At 35.0% G+C, this 15,544-nt stretch overlaps 1 protein-coding gene across 3 annotated transcripts; it reads left to right on the forward strand.

Annotated features, from left to right (window-relative positions):
- Positions 1–205: 205 nt before the first annotated feature.
- Positions 206–2,770, forward strand: LOC106390804 (ABSCISIC ACID-INSENSITIVE 5-like protein 7). Of its 3 annotated transcripts, none has more exons than XM_013831342.3 (5): positions 206–358; positions 941–1,870; positions 1,973–2,044; positions 2,134–2,163; positions 2,377–2,770. In XM_013831342.3, the coding sequence occupies exons 2-5, from the start codon at positions 983–985 to the stop codon at positions 2,449–2,451; spliced, it is 1,065 nt and encodes a 354-aa protein (XP_013686796.1). In that variant the 5' UTR covers positions 206–358; positions 941–982; the 3' UTR covers positions 2,452–2,770. The 3 variants fall into 3 exon arrangements, with proteins under 3 accessions (XP_013686796.1, XP_013686797.1, XP_022555302.1); XM_013831343.3 differs by having other exon boundaries at positions 207–358; positions 1,014–1,870; XM_022699581.2 differs by lacking the exon at positions 206–358 and having other exon boundaries at positions 401–1,870.
- Positions 2,771–15,544: the final 12,774 nt, after the last annotated feature.

A 15,544-nucleotide genomic window follows, 5' to 3' on the forward strand; every position in this document is an offset into this window, starting at 1 on the left:
GTATTTTGAGAGTTATTATTTATTAACTTACATACTTAATTTGAGGGGTTTTATTCGAAATAAATTTTTTTACATCATAGAGGTGTACATGAGATATATTTTTTGTCAACGGTTCGTTTTATTAAAACAACAGCCCAAAGGGAAAGGATACAAACATTCTCACTACATATTAAGCTCAACTTGAAGCCCATATTTTACAGATAATTACAATCGTAAAATAATTAAAAATAGTTAAGGAAAAAGAAAAGCTTTCAACTTTAAAATAGCTGATCGTGTCGAGACGGCAGCAGCACACTTGTCGTCCTTCCCAAAAGCTTCTCCGGTGTTTTCGCAGTCGCAAATCTGAACCGTTAACTAGGTATAATATATTTAACCTTATATTTAAGCTTCTCCGTTTCTGATATATATCTGTGGATCTGTCTTTGTCGGATTACCCACTTCGCCATGTCTTCTCTCCGCTTATTATCTGTTCCGTTGTTGTTGTTGACGTGTGTTTTTAAATTAGATGAAAGTAGTAAAGAACTAAACTTTGGTAGTGAAACTGTAGTTAGACAGTGTCTTATTGATCCGATTCTTATTGCTAACAGGTTTTTGTTCTTCTGGGTTTTCGACTCGACCGATTATTTAACAGAAAGTGATTTGCTTTTTCTTCTAGATTCTGTATAATTGTGTTGTGACAAGTAATTGGTTCAAGTTAATCTGTATAGTTGTGCTGATAAGAGAAATCACTGTATCTGGTATGAATTCATTTCTCTTCAAAAAGTCTCTCTTTTTTTAATGGCAAACATTTTCTGAAGATCTTCCATCATTGATTTTGCTTTTACATCTGTACACACACATTATCTGAACATGCATCATGTGCTCACTCACTCCTTGGAACTTCTTTCTTTCATAGATCCTTACCATTCTGTAATTAACTCTAATTTCTCTTAAAATGAAGCTAGAAGAATCATTAGAATAAGAACTAGTGAACAAAAGGAATATGGGAACTCACATCAATTTCAATAACTTAGGAGGTGGTGGAAGTAACCAGATGAAGCCAACAGATACTCCCAATCCCTTGGCGAGACAGTCCTCTGTTTATTCCCTAACCTTTGATGAGCTTCAGAGCACATTCTGTGGACCGGGGAAAGATTTAGGGTCGATGAACATGGATGAGCTCCTGAAGAGCATATGGACTGCTGAAGAAGCTCAGGCCATGACTTCTTCAGCGGTTGCGCAACCCAACGACGGTGTGAATCTCCAGAGGCAAGGCTCGTTGACTTTGCCTAGAACGATCAGTCAGAAGACTGTTGATGAGGTCTGGAAATTCCTGATCGCCAAGGATGGTGACATGGGAGGTAGCAGCAATGTTGAGTCTAATGCACCTCCTGGGAGGCAGCAGACTCTAGGGGAGATGACGCTTGAGGACTTTATGTTTCGCGCTGGCGTTGTAAGAGAAGATAACAACCTATCATTCAATGGTGGTAATGATTCCATGATCTTGAATCAGCCACAACATCAGTTTCAGCAACAGTCACATCCACAGCAGCAGCATCCTCACCAGGGGCTGCCTCAAACCATTTTTCCTAAACAAGGAAACGTAGAATTTACTGCGCCTGTGGGTATGGTCAACAAGGGCTTCACTGAGGCTGTGAATAACTCCATGAACAATGATAATGGATTAGCTAGTTTCAGAAGAGAAGGGGTTAAAATTGCAGCAACATCTCCAGGGACAAGCAGCGCGGAGAATAATTCCTTGTCACCAGTTCCTTATGTGCTTAACCGAGGAAGAAGAAGCAATACGGGTGTAGAGAAGGTTATCGAGAGGAGGCAAAGGAGGATGATCAAGAACAGGGAATCAGCTGCTAGATCTAGAGCTCGGAAGCAAGTGAGTATTAATTTAACCAAACTGTTATATACAACTCTTTTTGCTTGGTTTGACTATTATGTTGGTCTTGAATCTTTTGCACTCATTATCCATTAATTGCAGGCTTATACCTTGGAACTGGAAGCCGAAATTGAAAAGCTCAAGAAAGTGAATCAAAAATTGCAGGGAAAACAGGTTTCTTTCGTTTCTATGATTCTTTTCCTGCTTCTCCTTCTCAGAATATAGCCGCTTGGTTCTGACACTGAACTTCCCCTCCGTTGCAGGCTGAAATGATGGAGATGCAGAAGAATGAGGTAACTGTCAACGACTTTATTAGTTTTTTTTTATCAGTTCATCTACAAACCATGGACTCTGCAGCATCATAAAAGACCTAATTTTAAACCCATAAATGGTCTAATAGTTACTGACACCCAACCATTTTTGTTTCTGATTGTACATCTAGTTAACGATCATCACAAAAATGATCTTAGTTCTGTTGTTCACGACTAGTGCTTTTGAATTGGCAGGTGAATGAACCGTCGAAGCAACCGTGGGGCAGCAAGAGGCAGTGCCTGAGAAGGACACTAACCGGTCCTTGGTAAAATCAGAATGTAGCAACATGTACCGATCATACCAGACACCGGTTTGCATGGGAATAATGTACTAGGAGATAGTGATACCTGTACAGAAGATTAAGAGAAATTTTATTAAGTGAGAATCTCAGGTTACACAGTAGAAGTATCATATTATGTTTTGTGCCCTGGCCTTCATTAGTCTAGCTAGGTAGGTTAGATAATATTATGTTTTGTGCTTTCTAGTGTTATGGGGTTTTCTACAAGCGTTATTTATATGTTCACCACTTATTAGAAATTTGCTTTTCTCCTGAGATTTACAGTTAAATTTTGATTCTGTTAGAAAACATATTATTATCTTCCAAAATTGCAATTAGAAAACAGTTTGATGACACGAAGTGCCAAAATTCTAGAAGTGAATCGAAAAGAGAGACCATTTGGTGGAGAGCCAGTCTCAACCAGGAAACTCCGGCTACAATGTGACCTCGAGGAAGAAGCCAAGTCACCTCTCGGTGACCAGCCTTTATCCTCCTCAACAGCCGTTGCAAGCTCAAGATGCAATGGATCACAGCTTTCACTTAACAGCCTCAGGACTTGCTCGATTGATGGCCTAGCCACGCCTTCTTTTTCTGTGCACCACCTCTGAGCTGTTCTCCATCTATGCAGTCTTTGATTCTTGAATCCACCAGATGTATGCGTCTTGATTCTGATGCTAGTAAAAGCTGAGACAACTCTGAGTAGATATCAAGAAAATCAGACAAAGAAACAAACCATAGTAAGAACTAAGAAGACTGTGTCATGTGTATACCTGGAGCAACGCTAAGCTCAGCCACATTAAAGACGTAGCTAGCAAGTTCGAGGGCACCTGAATTATCAACCTGACTAGCTAATGCAGCATAGCTTGCATCTCCACTAGACTACGTGTGTAGGCAATACCAGAATTCAAGCAACTCTTGCATTGATCTCCCTGTGAAAGAGAGTTTCTAGAAACATCTCCAATCCACATTAGCTCCATGGTTCAAGAGATGAAAGTGATGCAGGTATGAGTCAAGTGTGGTTGCTTAAAACACCCATAGAAGCATGATTATGTTGCGAAACTAGAGAATAGAATCTGTATGTTTCTGTAATATTCATAAACATAAGGAACCTTTATATATAGGGAATTACACATCATAGAATAATGGAAAGACTAGAATATGAAAATACAAACATGAAAAGAGTACAAATCATAAGTCTAAAGTAAATAGGAAAATAGCCAAAGGAGAAAAGGAAGTAACCGACTCTCTCTCTCTCTCTCTAGGGCGCGGCTGTCTCTCTCTCTCTAGACGGGCCGACTCTCTCTCTAAGATATGGCCCGGTTATGGACATCCACAATATAAATTATAACACTCCCCCTTAGATGCCATAACCATACAGAGTTTGTAATACGCTTTATATGTTGTCTCATTAAAACCTTACCAGGAAAACCCAGTGGGACAAAACCATGGTGAAGGAAAAAAAGTACAACATGTATTACTCCCCCTGTTCTGAACATCACTGAAGGTCTTTCAGTCTACGCATCCCAATCTGATGCGTGAGCTTTCTGAACGTGCAGGTAGGAAGTGATTTGGTGAACAGGTCGGCTGAGTTGTCACTGGAACGCACTTGGACGACTTGGACCTCGCCGACTTTCTGAAGCTCGTGCGTGAAGAAGAACTTAGGCAGTATGTGCTTCGTCCGGTCTCCTTTGATGTAGCCGTCCTTGAGCTGAGCAATGCAAGCTGCATTGTCCTCATACATGATCGTTGGTGCGTCCTTGCCTTCGGTCATCCCACAATCGACTCGGATGTGGTTGGTCATGGACCGTAACCATACAGACTCGCGGCTGGCCTCGTGAATAGCCAAGATCTCCGAATGGTTTGATGAAGTGGCCGCGATCGTCTGTTTCATGGAACGCCATGATATGGCCGTACCACCATGAGTAAAGACGTAGCCGGTCTGTGATCGAGCATTGTGAGGATCTGAGAGATAACCTGCATCAGCAAAGCCAACTAACCCTTCTTTGTTATGGTTAGTGTAAAATAAACTCAAGTCTTTCGTTCCTTGCAGGTAACGAAGAACATGTTTAATCCCGTCCCAGTGCCTTTGGGTTGGATAAGAGCTAAACCTAGATAATAGGTTCACGGCAAAGCATATATCTGGTCGTGTGTGACTCGCCAGATACATCAAAGCTCCTATGGCACTGAGATATGACACTTCGGGACCTAGGACATCTCCATCGTCCATCTTAGGACGGAACAGATCAGTGTCCAAGCCTAGAGACCCAACGACCATGGGGCTAGACAATGGGTGAGACTCGGCCATATTTAATCTCTTGAGTACTTTTTCTGGATATGCCATTTGATGCACAAGGATTCCATCTTTAATGTACTCAAGTTGTAATCCCAAGCAAAACTTTGTTTTTCCAAGATCTTTCATCTTGAATTCTTTCTTAAGATATTCAACTGTTTGGAAGATTTCTCCAGAGGTTCCTAGGATATTTAAATCATCAACATACACTGCTATAATCACAAAGCCCTGGCCGAATTTCTTTATAAAAATACAAGGACTGATCGGATCATTCTTGTATCCTTCTCTCTCTAGGTACTCACTTAGCCTATTGTACCACATACGACCTGATTGTTTCAATCCATAAAGTGACTTATTCAACTTTATACAATACTGTTCTCGAGAACTCTCTTTGTTTTTCAATTCAATACCCTCTGGGACTTTCATATAAATTTTATTATCCAGTGGACCATATAAGTATGCAGTTACTACATCCATTAACCGCAAGTCTAATTTTTCTCTTATGACCAGACTTATTAAGAATCTAAAAGTAGTAGCATCCACCACAAGGGAATATGTTTCCTCATAATCGATTCCTGGTCTCTGTGAGAATCCTTGTGCAACAAGCCGTGCTTTATATCTAACGACCTCGCCGTGTTTATTTATTTTTCTCACAAAGACCCACTTATAGCCGACTGGTTTAACATCATAAGGAGTCCGGACTATTGGTCCAAAGACATCTCTCTTCTTTAAAGAGTTTAACTCCACGTTTATAGCTTATTTCCATTTGATCCAATCTGATCATTGAGTGCACTCATAAATAGACGTGGGTTCATGATCCTCATTCAAATCCATAAGTTCAAGTGCTACCTTGTATGCAAATATATCATCAATGTCTACATTCTTTCTGTTCCATTGTATCTCAGACAAGACATAATTTATTGAGATCTCATTATTATCAGGGCCTTCAGTACCTTGAATCTTGGCGTCCCAGGAATCAGTATTAGATACATCAGGGCCGACCGCATCTAAGAGTTTATGATCGGCCGCGATCGCTATTAGGGTTTTGGGATCGGCCGCGGCTAAGTCCCGGGATTTAGGAACGGCCGCGGTCGTGTCTAGGGTTTCAACAATCTCGATTTCATTCTCTGCACCTTTCTTAGTTTTCCGAGGGTTCTTATCGTTGGAACCTATTGGTCTACCACGTTTCAAACGTTGTCTAGACTCTGTAGCAACTTGATTGTGTCCCTCTTGAACATCAATTCTTATTGGTGCATTAACAGCTGGTATATATGACTTAGTCACTCTTTTCGGGTCAGCAAAAGAATCTGGCAATTGATTAGCTAGCTTTTATAAATGTATAATCTTTTGGACTTCTAAATCACATTCCTGAGTCCGAGGATCTTGCCAAGATAAGGATGTTTGATTCCATGTAATTTATTTTACCAACTTATTGCTATCTCCCCCTAATGTTGGATGTTCGGATTCATCAAAGTGACAATCCGCATACCTGGCCTTAAATAAATCACCCGTTGTTGGCTCAACGTATTTTATAATCGTGGGAGAATCAAATCCAACATATATCCCCATCTTCCTTTGAGGTCTCATCGTTGTTCTCTGTGGTGGAGCAATGGATCATAAACGGCACAACCAAATGTCTTAAGATGAGATATGTCTAGCTCATGACCCGTAAGCAATTGTGATGGGAAATATCTATGTTCACTAGACGGTCTTATACGAATCAGTTCGGCCGCGTGCAAGACCGCGTGTCCCCAAGCTGTGGCCAGAAGCTTAGACCTCATAAGCAATGGTCTAGCTATTAGCTGAATTCGTTTTATGAATGATTCGGCCAAGCCGTTCTGTGTATGTACATGTGCCATGGAGTGTTCCACACTTACCCCCATAGACATACAGTAATCATTAAACGCTTGGGACGTGAACTCATAATCAATACTTTTATATCAAAAACTTTCATTCATTAATCTTTAAATAAGAAAACAAGTTCAAAGCAATCAAAACATAGAAAAAACAAAGCAAAGAACACAAAAACATAGATGGCCGAAATCAACTTTGATCTTTTAAACAATCAGACGTTTCATACTCCATGAGATCGTCTTGTTCATGATTGAAATCTTCTTCACCATCTTGATAAGTCATATGAGCTTGAGGATTCTTCCCTTTCAAACTCTCTTGGTAGAGGTCAACGAGATGTTTAGGAGCCCTACATGTCTTAGCCCAATGATTACCCATAACACATCTATGGCACACAGATTTGGTCGAGTTTTTTGGCTTAAAAGAAGTACCACGGCCTCGGCCATGTCCTCAGCCTCCATAGGAGTTTCCTTGGCCACGGCCATATGAGTTGCCTCGGCCTCAACCAAAGGATTTTAGGCCTCGACCATGTCCATGCCATTTTCCACGACCACGGCCGTGTTGGCTATCAATCTGAACATGATTCGATTCTTTCTTAGCCTCTACGGCCGCATGTGCCTCACGTAATGGGGTTGATCCAGGAGGTCTCAATTCACTGTTCCTCATCAACAGTTCATTGTTCTTCTAAGCGAGCAAGAGACAAGAGATCAGATTAGCATAAGTAGAGAAGCCCTTCTCACGGTACTGTTGTTGTAACAACACATTGCTTGTGCGGAAGGTGGAAAAGGTTTTCTCAAGCATATCCTTATCCGTTATATCATCACCACACAGTTTCAACTTTGAAACTATTTTAAACAGGGCCGAGTTATACTCGTCCACGGAATTGAAGTCCTGGATTCTGAGATTCCTCCAATCACATCTAGCCTTTGGCAATAACACCGTTCTCTGGTGATCATATCTCGATTTCAACTCTGTCCAAAGGTCTAGAGGATTCTCAATAGTCAAATATTGATCTTTGAGACTCTCAATAAGATGATGGCGTATAATCAAGATGGCTTTGTATCTATCTTTCTCACTTGCATTATTGTCCTCGGTGATACATTCACCGAGTCTCTTGGATTTCAAGATGATCTTAGTATCAAGAGCCCATTGCAAGTAATTATCTCCAGAGAGATTTAGGGCAGTAAAATCTAAGTTGTTGATTTTCGACATCTGAAATTATATGTTTCATTCTTAGGATTATAGTGTTCAATGTTTTCTATAAGATGCAATCAAAAACAATAGAGTGTGGTCACACGACCAAACGGATATGATGCATGATAAGCCGCACGGCCAAGATAGATATGATGCAAGCCGCACAGCCAAGATAAGGATGATCAACCTTAGCAAACGGTTTCTATATGATCTTAATGCAATCGGTTTATACATCCTAGCAACATGGTTTCTAAGTGATCATGAAGCATGAAACCTCAATCAAACAATCAATCAATGCATCAAGGGATTTAGTTACTATCAACCTAACGATCATATTCAATGTGATTAATGCAATTAGGGTTTCAATATTAACAATGGCCGGTGGGATTAAGTTTTAAACAAGATGAAAAAAAATTAAACCTAGGCGATTTCCTAAACCTTAATTCATTCAATTGGATCATCAATTCAAACAACCAAATTCAAGAATGAGTTTAATCAATCCTAGCAATCGGTTCTATGTGATTATAATCAGATTCAAAACATTCAATCACACAAAACAATCAAAATCGATTTTGAATTAGGGTTTGCATGGTATGCATTGTGCATACACGCGGCTAGGCTTTAGGGAATTAGGGTTTCGATTTTAATCAAGCAATAAGATTCAATTTAGGTTATTAGGGATTGGATCTATTGCCTTAGGGTTTGGTTCTTAGGTTTTAGTTTTTCCTTAACCTCAGGACGGGTTGAATGGACCACCGAATAGAGAAGAACGCGAGCTGATCGTTGCTGTCGGGTTGTGAACAGGTTGCTGTCTGTAGCGAACGGATTGAAGCTGAGACGAGTCGCGAACGGGAGCAAGCAGCTATCGGGTCGCGAGCGTGCTGGCTATCGAGCTGCGAACGGTATCGGGTCGCGTCGAGCAGGCTGAGATCGTGTCTCGCGAACAGGCTGAAGTCGCGAGCTGAGGAACGGACTGAGGTCGCGAGCTGAGGAATGGACTGAGGTCGCGTGCTGAGATCGGGAACGCCTTGGATATGAGGTGAAAGGTTCTCGATCGGATTAGAGTTCGTCGTCGGGTTTAGGGTTTATCTCCGGCTAGGGTTTAGGGTTTGAGTCTCGGGAGTTTAGCTTAGGGTTCTTAGAGTAATCGTGGTGATAACGTGTTGTGAAACTAGAGAATATAATATGTATGTTTCTGTATTATTCATAAACATAAAGAGCCCTTTATACATAAGAAATTACACGTCATAGAATAATGGAAAGACTAGAATATGGAAATACAAACATGGAAAGAGTACAAATCATAAGTCTAAAGTAAATAGGAAAATAGCCAAAGGAGAAAAGGAAGTAGCCGACTCTCTCTCTCTCTCTCTCTAGGGTGCGGCCGTCTCTCTCTCTCTAGACGGGCTGACTCTTTCTCTAAGATATGGGCCGGTTATGGACATCCACAATATGAGTTATAACAGATTAAACATAATGATTGCATTTGTTTGTTATTTTGTGGTTTTTCTACTCTTTCAAGTGGCTATCTCTTCACATAGTTTCGTTTTCACAGATTTCATATACACCAATAGTTTTGCTAATTAGAAAGCATAGTTTTATAATCCAAGAAAACAACTTTTCCATGAAACAATAATCCAATAACTATGGTGTGAGGAAACTCAAATGTTTCATATCTCTGAATATAATTTACATGTGAATAACTACTTCAAATTTATAAGTTTGTGTGTTTTAATAATTTATACTCCCTCTATTTCATATAAAATGTCATCCTACCACTTCCTTTTGTCACAGAAGAATATCATCTTAAATTTATAATACAATTTATCTAATTCAAGTTAAATATTAATTGAAAAGTGAATTGATCTTTATAATATAAATAACAAGATGTGATCCCGTTGCGTTGCAACGGGTTTTGTTTGATGTTTTAATTTAATAAAAACCATAAAATAATAAATCATTTTATTAAAATATTATGATTGTTTTTTTGCATATGTTGTTTGAGATTTATCTTGTAATTAAAACTCGTTTTCACACATAAGCTCAAGCTAATATTTGTATTTTATAATCATGGTGCACATATGAGTTGTTATAAATTTTATACTAAGGATTAAAAAAAAATACTATACATAAATATTTAAACCGAACACAATCCCAAATAAGAAATGAAAAAAAAAAAGTTAACTACACCAATCGAATCAATGACAAAATTATACATGTTCTTATGTACTAATTTAATGTTTTATTAAATAAGTCTTAAAAATTTATTTTGTTAGGATTTTTTTTAAAAAGGAAAACATTCTATTTTATAAATCTCATTTTATTTACAGTTAAAAAATAATAATAAAAATTAAATACTCTTTTAAAATTTTGTTTAAGATTTTAGAAAATCTAAATTACTGTCATATAACCTATTACAATTATCTTCTCTTTACAATTTTGTATAATAAATATTTTTAAAATTGTTATTTTTACAATTCATATCAATACTAATTTTATACTTCTTTTGCTAATTAAATAATTTTTACTATCATGTTCATCATCAAACATTCTCTTAAGAATATTATCAAATAAAGTTTTACAATTTTTTTTGGTTAGGACTTAAAAATATTATACAAATTTCTTTTTTTTTAGGATTTTTTTATACAAAAGGAAAACAACTATCAAATATTCTTTTACAGTTTTGTAAGATTTTAGAAAAAGAAATTCATATTACATAATCTTTTACAAATATATTTTGTTAGGATTTAAAAAAATAAAATTTATATCAAATAACTCCCAGTTAATATTAACTATTTTTAAAAGTTGCAATTTTCAAAATTCGTTTTTTCAATATCATTAATATTTTTATAATTTTTCTTGTTAATTGAATAATTGTTACTATCATGTTTATCATTAAAATTTTGAAGTAAAAATTACTATTAAATAAAATTTTATAATTCTCTCTGGTCATGATTTAAAAAAAAGAAAAATTCTTAATTGGTTAAGATTAGAAAATAATTTTCTTTTAGAAATCTATTTTATTTAAGATTTTAGAAAAAGAAGAAGTTATTTTCACATAATGGAAGCTTTTATTGACACATTCACAATCTAATTTTTTTATTGACACATATCACAATCATATCAGGTGAGATATTTGAAGTTAATTTTGGTTTATATTTTTTAACACAAAATTATTAAAAAATAAAGTTACTTAATTAAAAGAAAAATAAGATTACTTTTACGTTTTATTTTATTTACATTTTTAAAAAGTATATTAATTAATTTATTTCTTTTAGATTTTTATACAACTATTTTATTTTTAACAGAAAAATTATGTTTAGTTATTTATATATTTTGTGTTATACATACAAACACATATTTATCATATTCACACATACTCATGTAAGACAATAACATCAAGATTAAAAGTTATGCTAGCATCATAAGATGTAATAATGATAATAAAAAGTTGTGTTGTATCAAGAAATTAAAAGAAAATACTCAGGTAATACTTTTCATGTAAATAGTATTGTGTTTTGTAAAAACAATATGTGGAAGCTTAAACCTAAATATAAATGTGAAATATTTGTAGCTATTTTTTGTCATAATTTTTTAACATACAATTATCTATTAAAAAAGAAAAGTTATTTACTTATAAGAAAATAGTAAGAGTACTTTTACAATTTTCTTTTAATTATGTTTTTTAAAAAGTAATATTATTTGTTTTAAAGTTATTTTTTGTGCATGTTTATATTAAATAATTTATTGTACTTGTAGGATTTTACAATTCATTTTTGTTTAACATTTGTTTCTTAAAAGTTAATGTTTATCTTTTATAATTCTCTATATTAATATTTTTAAAACATACATTGTAATGAAAAATAATAATAACAATAATAATAACAATAATAATAATAATACTATTAAATAATATTTATCTTTTATAATTCTCTATATTAATATTTTTAAAACATACATTGTAATGAAAAATAATAATAACAATAATAATAACAATAATAATAATAATAATAATAATAATACTATTAAATAATATTTATAATTATTTTTTAAGAAAAATCATTTTTATTATTTTAGTATAGATATTTTTGATTATGATATAGTTTAACACATATCACATTTTTAAATATATAACTACATGTATCACAATCATGTTAATTAACAATTTTGAAAAATCAAGCAAAATATAATCTTTTATAATTATATTTTCATTAAGAGTTCAGAGAAGAAAATTTATATTAAATAAATTGTTTTAAAATCTATTTTTAAGGATTTTGAAAAAGGAAAATTTCTAAAAAAATTACTACTATATATTTTCTAAAAATCATTTTTACTATTAAATAATTTTTAAAAGTAGTTTTTTCAAAATTCGTTTTTATTATCTTATTATATATATTTTTAATTATTATATATTTAAACACATGTCACAATATTAGAAAGTAAATTATTATCAAATAATCTTTTGCAATAATCTTTTGACTACGATTTTAAAAAAGAAAAAATACTATTAAATAATATATATAATAAAATTTTTTTATAAAATTCGTTTTTGTTAATATCTTAATATATATATTTTTAATTATGAGATAGATTAACACATGTCACAATCTTAAATATATAATTGCTATGTGTTGAGATCAAATTAATTAGCAACTTTGAAGAAGCAAGATATATATAATAAAATTCTTTTTATCTTAAATACTATTAGCTAAATAAATATAATTATTAAGACCATATAAAATATTTCAATCGTTTTAAAACTTATGTAAGAATATCAAAATGACATTTTTTATAAAAATGATGGAGTATATAGTATTATACTTTTGGATGAACGTACGAGCATCGAAGATTTTCTGAAATCCAAACATGTGAGCCGTATAATTTATGAGAATGTATAAACTATTAATAATTCTGAAAAGTTATTTTAGTTATATTTCATTATTATTAACAAACAAAAAAAGATTAAAATTTTTTGAAAAAATATTTTATTTTGAAAAAAATATTTTATTTTGAAAAAAATATTTTATATCAAAAATAAAAATAAATTTTTTTGTATAAATTAAAAGATATCATTATTAAATTATAATTCTCTTAAAAACATAAAAAAGCAAAACAATTATTTAAAAAAAGCTGGAGACACTAGAAACACATTTTATGACATCAACTACATTTCTTTCACAAAGGTTTGCAAATATCTGTGTATCTTTTTTTTTTGTCATCCAAATATCTGTGTATCTATAACATTCTTTTGAGTGCAATCATAAGTGGTAGAACTTTTTTTTTTCTGAGGAAAAATTATACCAATTCTAATTTTTACTATATTCACTACAAGAAAACAGAAGCCTAACGAGGAAATTTAACGAGGAAAAACAATCCTTGTAAATTTACGTCGATTTTACGAGAAACTTACGTGAAAAAATAGTGTCATCGTTATTTCCTCGTAAAGTAACGACAAAAGCATTTCGTCGTAAAATCGATGTAAATTGATGTGTCTTTTACGAGGAAATACCTCGTAAATACGACGTAAACTTTGCGTGTTATTTACAAGGAAATAATTTACGTGTATTTAGCGAGACAATTTTGAATCCACCAACTTTGTAGGTGTTACACGTTTTTTTTCCACCTAATTAATTTTCGTCGTAAATTCATAGGAAAATTACAACTACCAGATTCAAAATTTCCTATAAATATGGATATTTGAACATCATTTTAAACACACCAACAACAAAAAACGTGAAAGAAAAAAAAATGGCTGGCTCTGGGACTATTTACGAGTTGCGGAAGTGGATGTATATGCATAGAGATGCTAACGGGAGAGTGACGAAAGAATACCATGCGGGGCTGAAGACATTTATGCATCAAGCAGATTCAACACCGCTCGCCCAAGAAAGTGGTAAGATGTTCTGTCCTTGTCGGAAATGCAACAATTCGAAACTGGCAAACCGTGAAAATGTTTGGAAGCATTTAATAAATAGAGGTTTCACGCCAAATTACTATATCTGGTTTCAATACGGAGAATGTTTTAATTATGATCAGAACGAAGCTAGTAGTAGTAATAGCAATTTTCAGGAAAAAGAACCGGTTGATCATCATTTGCATAATGAACATAGTTACCATCAGGAGGAGATAGTAGATTATGGTAGGGTTCATGATATGGTAGCTGATGCATTCGTAGCTCATGATGAAGATGAAGAACCTAATATAGATGCAAAAAAGTTTTACAAAATGTTAAACGCGGCGAATCAACCACTTTACAGTGGTTGTAGAGAAGGTCTCTCTAAATTGTCGTTGGCTGCTAGAATTATGAATATTAAAACTGATCACAATCTACCTGAAAGTTGCATGAACGAATGGACGGACTTGTTTAAAGAGTATTTGCCGGAAGACAATGTGTCTGTTGATTCTTAGTATGAGATTCAGAAACTGGTTTATAGTCTTGGGTTGCCTTCGACGATGATAGATGTTTGCATCGACAACTGCATGATCTATTGGGGAGATGATGAGAAGCTAGAAGAATGTCGATTCTGCAAGAAGCCACGATTCAAGCCGCAAGGACGGGGACGTAATAGGGTACCGTACCAAAGGATGTGGTACCTACCAATTACAGACAGATTGAAAAGATTGTATCAATCAGAGCAGACTGTTGGAAAGATGAGATGGCATGCCGAGCATACTCAGGCGGATGGTGAGATGACTCATCCATAAAATGCAAGAGCCAGGAAACATTTCAACAAAGTAAATCTGGATTTCGCTAGCAATAGCCGGAATGTGTATCTCGGACTATGCACATATGGATTTAGTCTGTTGGGACTGTCAGGGAGACAATATTCATTGTGGCCAGTCTTTCTTACACCATACAGCCTGCCACCGGAGATGTGCATGCAACGGGAGTTGCTATTCTTGACCATATTAATACTTGGTCCGAACCATCCAAAAAGGTCCCTGGATGTTTTCCTACAACCACTGATAAAAGAGTTGAAGGATTTGTGGTCAACAGGGGTGAGGACGTATGACTGTTCAACGAAGACGAATTTTACGATGCGAGCGATGCTTTTGTGGACTATAAGTGATTTTCCTGCCTATGGAATTTTGTCTGGATGGACTACACATGGGAGATTAGCTTGTCCATATTGTAATGGAACGACAAATGCGTTTCAACTGAAGAATGGTAGGAAGACAAGTTGGTTTGATTGTCACCGTCGATTTCTTCCCATTGGCCATCCTTACCGAAGAAACAAGAATTTGTTTAGGCACAAAAGGGTTGTGAGAGACACTCCTCCTCCATATCTAACTGGAGAACAAATTGAAGCGCAAATCAACTACTACAGAGCGAACGAAACAGTTCGTTGGGGTGGTAATTGGCATGTCCCTTGTAATATGTCTGATTCTTACGGTGTTCATAACAACTGGCACAAGAAGAGTATATTTTAGGAGTTGCCATATTGGAAGGATTTTCTTCTGCGCCACAACCTCGATGTGATGCATATAGAGAAGAATTTCTTTGAGAACATCATGAATACAATATTGAATGTCCCAGGGAAGACAAAAGATAACATAAAATCGAGGTTGGACTTGCCGGATATTTGCTCAAGAAGCGAGTTACATATTAAACGCAATGGACAAGTTCCCGTTCCGATATTCAGATTATCTTCAGAAAAAAAGTCGGTGTTGTTCAACTGGGTGGCATCAGAAGTGAAGTTCCCCGATGGGTATGTTTCGAATCTCTTTAGATGTGTTGAAAAGGGTCAAA

This window comes from Brassica napus, chromosome C3 (assembly GCF_020379485.1).
Source record: "Brassica napus cultivar Da-Ae chromosome C3, Da-Ae, whole genome shotgun sequence".
NCBI classification, from domain to species: Eukaryota; Viridiplantae; Streptophyta; class Magnoliopsida; order Brassicales; family Brassicaceae; genus Brassica; species Brassica napus.